The sequence below is a fragment of the Crocuta crocuta genome, unplaced genomic scaffold (genome assembly GCF_008692635.1).
Source record: "Crocuta crocuta isolate KB4526 unplaced genomic scaffold, BGI_CrCroc_1.0 scaffold396, whole genome shotgun sequence".
In the NCBI taxonomy this organism is placed as follows: domain Eukaryota; kingdom Metazoa; phylum Chordata; class Mammalia; order Carnivora; family Hyaenidae; genus Crocuta; species Crocuta crocuta.
Genome location: NW_027533259.1, coordinates 3,039,666 through 3,048,506, shown reverse-complemented (window position 1 = coordinate 3,048,506; position 8,841 = coordinate 3,039,666). Strand labels below are relative to the sequence as shown.

The 8,841-nt window shown below is 43.3% G+C and overlaps 1 protein-coding gene across 1 annotated transcript in view; it reads left to right on the top strand.

The window, feature by feature from the left end:
- Nucleotides 1-94: 94 nt before the first annotated feature.
- The window catches only part of ARMC10 (armadillo repeat containing 10), an 18,803-nt gene continuing 10,056 nt past the window's right edge, over nt 95-8,841 (top strand). The window contains exons 1-2 of the mRNA XM_077746984.1: nt 95-403; nt 5,712-5,864. Of these exons, the coding sequence (XP_077603110.1) occupies nt 265-403; nt 5,712-5,864 (292 nt within the window). The 5' untranslated portion in view covers nt 95-264. The remainder of the gene's footprint in view (nt 404-5,711; nt 5,865-8,841) is intronic.

Below are 8,841 nucleotides of genomic sequence, written 5' to 3'. Positions count from 1 at the left end.
CAGGGGAAGTCGGCCTCCGGACGGCGGCGGGACCCAGTGCGCCCTCTGGGGGACGCGCAGTCCCTGCGGCCCTTCACAGAGTCCTGCCCCCGGCCCCGCCTCTGCGGAGCTGCCGGGACGCTCGGGGCGGAAGTGGGCCGTTTCCGGGAGGCGGAGCTCAGACCCCATTTCCTTTCTTCTCCGCCGGCTGGCGCTGGGGTGGTGGCGGGACCTACTTGCTCGGAGCCTCCCCGGCCAGGCCCAGCGCTGCGCCCCAGCTGCAGCATGGGCCGCGCCCGGCACGTGGGCTGGGTGGCGGCGGGCCTGGTCCTCGGGGCCGGCGCCTGCTACTGCGTTTACAAGCTGACGCGGGGCCAGCGGCAAGGCGGCCGCGGACTTCGGCTGCGCCCCTCGCGCTCCGCAGGTGAGGCCGCAGGGGTGTCCCGCAGGTGGCCGGGGACGGCAGACGGGGCTTGAGTGTCACCCCGAGGGTGTGGGTTGAAGACTGCAGGCGCCCGTGGCTCTCTCGTGCTCGCCGAGAAAGAAGCCGAGCTGGAGGAGGGAGACCGAGAGGGAGGTTCGTGAGAAGGGCGAGGTCGAGAAGCACAGGTGCAGAGGGCGGCTCGTCCGCTTGATCGGGGGCGGGTAGGGTTTTGAGCCTCCCCTTGCCTCCACTTTGTTCAAAATCCTGAGAAGTTGCGCAGATTTTCTTGCCTGAGTGCGGCGTCACAGCCAAGGATTGATTGGGTTTCTCAAAAGCATGTCGATTACCCCTCAAGTTAAAGCTTGCTCCCGGCCTCTTTGTTACCAAAGGGATTGCCGCTACTGTGCCCTGGGGTTTGCGGCGCCTGCAGCGGTAGGTGAAATGGTGCTTGCACTTGCCCTGGAAGAAGGAGCGCCTGAGGAGTGTATCTCTGCCGGGGTTCGGCCCAGCCTCAGAGGGGAGGTACCTTGAAGTCATTGTGGTTCATATACAAAGTTGCAGAGAGAGCCTGGAAGTTCAGACACACGTGTATATATTAACTGAAACAGTTGTCTGCACGGGGAGGGCACCCTCCTAGCCAACAAGTGTGTGGTTAAGCTGCGGTACAAAAGTTAATTGGTGCTTTAGGGATTCTGAGGATTTGCTGAGTGTTCTGAAGGGATATTTCAGGTCATGGACGCTGTTACAGAAATAATTAAAAATAAAAACTACCAACTAAGAAATTTCTCTCTACAAATATAGAAAAGAACGAAACAGTTTTATTGTTGAATAAGCATTAAACTAGATTGCTGAGCCCTTCACAGGCAATCTGCTAATGGGACTGAAAAGACAGAACTCTCACTGTTTTTATGTACCTAGGCAGATAGAATCTATTTCATAATCTGTGCCTGTTTGCAAGATAAACAGTAACATGTCTTTAAGTAAGGACTTGACAACACCATTTGCTACACATAGTTCATTCTAAACTCACTAGTAATTGTGGTGGCTATTTGTGTTAGCTAATTGCCTTTATCCAGGGGAAAAATAAGACTTCTCAGTATCTTGAGGATAAGCAGGTGAGCCTGGTGCCACTGCTAAACTCAGAAATCCGGGCTCCATCTTTCTTGATGCTCACATTTCAAACAGCCCCAAAGCCTCTAAGGAGCACTTTGTTGCATTGTAAACTGGCAAGAGGGTTACTTAGCCTTTAATTTTTTTTAATGTTTTATTTATTTCTGAGAGAGAGAGAGAGACAGTGTGAGCAGGTGAGGGTCAGATAGAGAGGGTGACCCAGAATCCGAAGCAGGCTTCAGGCTCTGAGCTGGCTGTCAGCACAGAGCCCGATGCGGGGCTTGAACCCACGAACTGTGAGATCATGACCTGAGCCAAAGGCAGATGCTCAATCAACCTAGCCACCCAGGCTGTTCAGTTATGTCAGAGAGATAACAGGATTTACAGTTATAGCTGACTCTTAAACAACCGGGGTTTAAACTGTGCAGGTTTACTTACAAGCGGCTTTTCTTAAGTAAATATATGTGCAATTCTGAAAAGGTATTTTTCTTATAATTTTCTTTATTTTATTATGAGAATACAGCATGTAAGACATAGAGCATACAAAATATATGTTAATTGACTGTTTTCAGTAAGGCTTCCCAGTTAATGGTAGGCTGTTAATAGTTAAGCTTTGGGGAGTCCAAAGTTATACATGGAGTTTCAACTTTTCGGTTGTTTGCCCCCCAGCCCCCACCTTGTTCTAGCGTCACCTGTACCAGTTTGCTCAAGGAAATACTCTTAAGGAAACAGAGTAGGGGGGAAGTGTATTTCCTTTGGCACAAAAGAAAAAAAAGAAAAAGCTTTTTTTTTTTTTTTAAGATTTTTATTTACCTTTACTTACAGTCTACCTAATTTGTTTTCTTTTAGAGATTTCCATATAGGTAATTGGTCTAGTGGACTGGACTCAGATACCTTCTTAACGTGGTGAATACAGATAGTCTTACTTTTAAACTTAATTTTACCAGTTTCCAAAGTCACCAGGCAACTTAGAAAATAAGTTGCTCATGATCCCTTCTTCCTGAAGCTACTCACCTTTATTTATGAAGAAGACTTGTGCAGTACTCATTTTTTGTAGCATCACGTTTTAGAAGATGATCTTTATTGTTTTAATTGAGATATAGTTGACATACAACATTGTACTAGTGATAAGTATATAATATAATGATTTGATACATATGTATATATTTGATATCAAATATATGGTATATGTATTTGATTCAATTTGACGTATTTGATTTATGTATTTGTACATATTGCAGAACGATCAGTCAGTTAACACCTTTCACCTCAAAAAGTTAGACTTTTTTGTTTAGATGAGAACTTTTAAGATTTACTCTCTTAGCAGCTTTCAAGTACACAATACAGTATTGCTAACTGTGTCACCAAGCTGTACATTACATTCCTAAGACTGATTTATCTTAAACTAGATAAACCACCTTCATCCATTTTACACTCCTTCGCCTGCCTCCAGCAACCCCAATCTATTTTCTGTATTGATGAATTCATTTTTTTGGTTTACTTATTTATTTTTAGATTCTATATATGTGACATTATACAGTATATAAAACCTTGGTTTGCCAGCATAATTCTTCCGGAAGCATGCTTTTATCAAAGCACTTGTGTATCAAAGAGAATTTCCCCATAAGAAATAATGGAAACGCAGATGATTTGTTCCACCACCCAAAACTAGTCATATAAAAATGATTACAATACTGTAATATAATACAAAATAATAAAATACAAAATATGAAGAAAAATAAATTAACCTGCACTTCCCTTTGACAGTGTTCGTGGCTGCTGTGAGGGAGACAGGAGAGGCGGGTTATTGTAGAGGACGACTTTCACGATCGCTAATGGAGTCACTGCTGTCTGTTGCTCTGTAGAATCTTTTTCTTTTCATGCAGCTCTAACAAGGAACCTAGCCAATGACACTTGCTTTTGCCTCCTTTTGAGGATTTCACAGAAACATGACATTCCACTGTCGTTAAACAGATTCATAGCCTTATTCACATGATTTTCTACAAAATTTTGCAGGTTCCCTCATTTGACATATCTCCCTAATCTCATTTGAAGTGAGGGATTCCTCAGCCTCTTCTCCTCCTTCTCCTCCTCTGCAGATGAGATGTAGACATAAACTTCTTATAAATGTCTTGTAATTTTGGCCACTCGCACACCACATTCGTACTTCTCAGTGATTTTCTTCTTCAACTGTAATCGTTTCCTCACCACCTTTCTTTTCAACCTTTTTCTGTACGGAGGCCATTGTATATGCTCACACGGATGTTGGCTACAGTACAATGTTAATAAACCCTTTTCATAGACTGTATTTACTGGAACTGGCAATAAGGCAGCAGAGGAAAGGGTCTCTATCTGCAGGCAGCCTGACCTAGAATGAAGCAGAGCATTCCTAAGCTCACTCTTGTATGGAAAAGCAAAGGACTGTTCGTAGGTGCTTTGAAGGGACAAAAAATACACGAGGGCCAGTTGTGGGCACCTATCAAAGTTCTGAAAAATCACTGGTTTCTGCCAGACCCCACAGCCTAAGGCTGAACATCTGAACATGGAAGACAGTCACCCACAATCCCGCAGTCAGAGAGAGAGAACCACTGGCTCAGTTGTGATAATGTGACATTTGGCATCATGTAATACTCATATTGCAAGACATCGCTCTTTTATCAAAGTCAAAATGTATTACAAATGTTTGCTCATCTTGTGAAACATTCACAGAACAAGTTACTTGCAATCCAAGGTTTTACTGTACTTCATTATTTTCATTACAGGAGTAATACATGTTTATTGTGGAAAAATAAAAGTATTCCCAAGCACAGGGTAGAAAACAAGTCATTCATAATCCAACACCCAAAGATAACCACCTTTAATAATTTGATACGTATTTTAAAAAAGAAGAGGGACGGGCTTCTGGGTGGCTCAGTTATGCTTCCGACTTCCACTTCGGTCATAATCTCATGGTTCATGAGTTCAAGCCCCGCATCAGGCTCTCTGCTCTCAGCATGGAGCCCGCTTTGGATCCTCTGTCTCCCTTTCTCTCTATTATCTCTTTCAAAATAAATTATTTTTTTAAAGCACAGATATGACATCATATAGCACTTGTTGTTGTAGGCCGCCCCTCTCCCAGCAGTGAATTGTGGACATGTGCACCGTCTAACCTTTAATCACAATTTCATTTTTCAGCATTGAACACACAATAATGGTGTTATGGTTTCTCCTCTTCCTGTAATTTTTGTAAACAGAGTTGTGTTTTTTTAAGATAGAGCTATAAATTCTAAAAGTCACTGACCAGTATTCAACTGCTCAAAACAAGAGCTTTCATTTTGTTCTTGGCCCCCAGCAAGACTGTTATTTTAGCATCGCAGTCATCGTGCCACCGTCATGTAAACCAAACAAAAAGCCGCGCATGATTGGGTTCCTCCCATAGCGTTTCCTCCTGTCTGAGGTGCCCTTAAAATTGTGATCAGAAAACATAATACAAATCCTTTTCCTTCATTAATCTGTGCCCCTAGGCAAGTGTCCCATTAGATACATGTACCTGATGTTTAAAAGAAGAAATAGAAGATGGTCTGGCATGCAGTTTCTTACTAAGAAATAAATACCAAGTGACCATTGGCTAATTTCTTAATGTCTGTAAGCCTCAGTTTACCATCTGTAAATTGAGAATTAAAATGGTATCTCCTTCCAAAGGTTACTTGAAGATTAAATGAGATAAAGCAGATGATGTGCTTAAAACTGTGCCTGGCATCAGAGAAGGCATTTGATATTGTTTAAAAAATTAGGGGCGCCTGGGTGGCTTAGTCGGTTAAGCGTCCGACTTTCGCTTAGGTCATGATCTCGCGGTTCGTGGGTTCGAGCCCCGCATTGGGCTCTGCGCTGACTGCCAGCTCAGAGCCCGGAGCCTGTTTCAGTCTGTGACTCCCTCTCTCTCTGACCCTCCCCTGCTNCCTCCCTTTCCCCCTCCTTCCCTCCCTCTCTCTTCCTCCCTCTCCCACACCTCCCTCTTCCTCTCTCTCTCCCTACCCTCCTCTTCTCCTCCCTCTCCCTCTTCCCTTCTCACCCCTTCTCCCCCTCTCTCCTACCCCTCCTTTCTTCCCTCCCTCTCCCTTCCCATGCTCTCTTTTCTCTCTCAAAATAATAAAAATAAAAATGCTTTAATCTCCTATTGATTTTAAATGGGTTTTAAAATAACTTTGTCTTTCTGCAGAAGATTTAACCGATGGTTCATACGATGACATCCTAAATGTTGACCAACTTCAGAAACTCCTCTACCTGCTTGAGTCCACTGATGATCCTATAATTATTGAAAGAGCGTTGGTCACTCTGGGTAACAATGCAGCCTTTTCAGCTAACCAAGTAAGTACCTCCTCTTAGAATGGGCGCCTCATTCTTACACCCTACAAGTAACTTGTGACCCTGATAAGGTACTTAATCCCAGATCCTCACTTCCTCATAATGTGGGGATGTATCCCTAGAGCATAATGTTTACTTCTGAAAAGCATATCCTAACAGTGACATAGTGTTACTAGGACTCACGGTCATTGAAAGGTCATCACAGGCATCACACTGGTTAGCAGATGAATGTTATCTACACCACACTTAGCATTGCATGGCTTTTTTAATTATTTAAAATTCAGTAGTGTTGTAGTTTAAAAGTAAAAGCATCTAACATTGAAGTACATGCTTTCTTCGCATATAAGTCTTGTAGGGGTGGTTCTGATGCAGGTGGGCTCTTGACTGCTAACAACGCTAACCAATGTTACCTTCTACCAGTAGTGACGTAGTAACACTAAGTCTCGAGAGCTCAATTTGAATGCTTCCTTCTCTCTCTCACTCCCATGGAGAAAAAGTAAAAAAAAAAATTGTCATGGTTTTCAGCTAATGCCTTTTGTTAACTTTGTCATGAAAACCAAATCATGTTGAATTTACGCTCTAGTTGAGTCAAGTTTTTTCCAGCATGGCAAGGGTTACTGTAAAGCTTTTTGAGAGAATAGGGAGATATAATGAGTATTTGTTGATTACTCCTCATCTTTCAGTTGCAAGTGACAGAACCCAACTTATATTTAAAAAACATTTTTTAATATTTATTTTTTGAGAGAGAGCGAGTATGCAGAGACAGAGAGAGGGAGACACAAAATCCAAAGCAGGCTCCAGGCTCTGAGCTGTCAGCACAGAACCCGACACGAGGCCCAAACTCACAGACTGTGAGATCATGACCTGAGCTAAAGTCAGATGCTCAATCGACTGCGCCGCCCAGACACCCCCAGCTTTAATTACTTTAAACCAAAAAGGAAAAATCTGAGCTCAGTTAACATGAACCTCCAAGAATAGTACTGGCTTCAGGCACAAGTGGCAACATTTAAGGTTCTAGAACACATTATCAGAGCTCTCCCTGCCTCCGTCTTCTGGCTGTGCTTATCCCTGCTTATTTCTGTATATTGGGTTTTTTGTCTCAGGCCACAGAAAGGTTTTCTTCACAGAAAAGAAAGCCACTGGCCGCCCAAGCCTTCGTCCCTGTAGCTCATGATCTGACAGGTGGAGTTGCTCAGCCAGGGTCAAGTGCTGTGCTAATAAGGCTCCCTGGACCGTGGGTAACCAGGCCTGGCTCACGTGATCATCTCACCCAGACAGCAGGGGCTGGGGTGGCTGTGAGCACCTTCCACCAGCACCCATCAGGGACTAAATGGGATAGAAGAGGTGCTCTGTCTGCCCCAGGGGGGAGGGGCATCACACAAACAAAAACAACAGATGGTGACTGTCAGGCTGCCTATAGTGGGGCTGTTTCTGGTGCCATCGTTTCACCCTCTGAAACAGACTGGAGCAGAAGGAGTGGGTCTGCAGCCACTATTCGAACAGGTGATTTCTTGGCTAATGGCAGTTGGTGTCCCTGGTCATAAACTATAGTGCCTTCATCTGCTTTAATAGGGTAGTTAAGGGGCGCCTGGGTGGCTTAGTCGGTTGGGCGTCTGACTTTCGCTTAGGTCATGATCTCGCAGTTTGTGGGTTCGAGCCCCGCGTTGGGCTCTGTGCTGACTGCCAGCTCAGAGCCTGGAGCCTGTTTCAGAGTCTGTGTCTCCCTCTCTCTCTGACCCTCCCCTGCTCACGCTGTCTCTCTCTCTCTCTCTCTCTCTCTCCTAGAAATAAACAAAAATATTAAAAAAAAAAAAAATAGGGTAGTTAAAACAAACCAAAGAAATCTGTTGTCTAGTAATCACAGTTCTTTGGGAAGAACCTGGATTACACAGGTGGTTTCTTTTTCTCTTGGTGCTGAGCCCACTCTGGACAGCAGAATAGGGCTTCGGGCTGTTGGTAAAATGTAGATGAAGGCAAGATACTTTTTCATTCTTTTTCTAACAGAAGGGCATGGTTTCGCCTGACAGGGGCAATGTTCAGCTTATTTTTCTTTTAAGAAATGAAGCAGTTAATGCATCTTTTGATGTTGGGGCCATCGGCGCATAGTAGTAGCATAGTGTGGTAACTGATGGTGAGAAATTCCCCAGATATGATTTCGTCAAAAATGTGGGTATCATTTCTCAAGTTGTGTGGAACTCCCAAGTCCTCGAGGTGTTAATAGGGGTTTCCTCCAACCCACTCCTTCCCTCCCCACTAAAAATGACCCTATATTTTGTGTAGCGTTTGTGGAAATGCTATATTTAATGCTCCTCTCTTGGAGATGTTCAGTGCACATGATGAACATATGACTGCTGCACAATAATGTTTGCAGTTATTATACCTAGAGTTTCTCAAACATCCTTAACCATGAAACCTTTTTTTGTCTTAATGGAACATCTATTAATATCTTGAGGGATTTGTGTTCCAAAGAATACAGTTTAGCAAAACATAACACTTTTCCAAATTTGCCTGTAATAGGAAAGTCCCAGAACTTATTTCAGAGGAAAATAATTTGTTTATAAGTTGCTTTGAGATCATTTCAGTAGCACTGCAAATCTTCATTGTATATCTCCAAGCTATAGTTTTTAAATAACTATGTATCTTAATTTATTTTCAATCTATTTTCTTACCTATAAAATTATGGAAATTTAATTTTAATGAAATTTAAAATGTAATAAAAAAAAAAAGAATTATGGGGTTGCCTGTGTGGTTCAGTTAGTTAAGCATCTGACTTCATCTCCTGGTTCATGGGTTCAAGCCCTGCAATGAGCTCTCCACTCCCAGTGGAGACTGACACCCTCTGTCTATCTCTCTCAAAAATAAATGTATAAATGAGTAAGTAAGAACTAGGAAAGGCATTCCTAAAGAGTCATGTATTTGTATTTGTATATGCAAAAAATTTGGTGAAGGGAATGCATACTGAAGTGATGTTCCTTCCTCCCCCC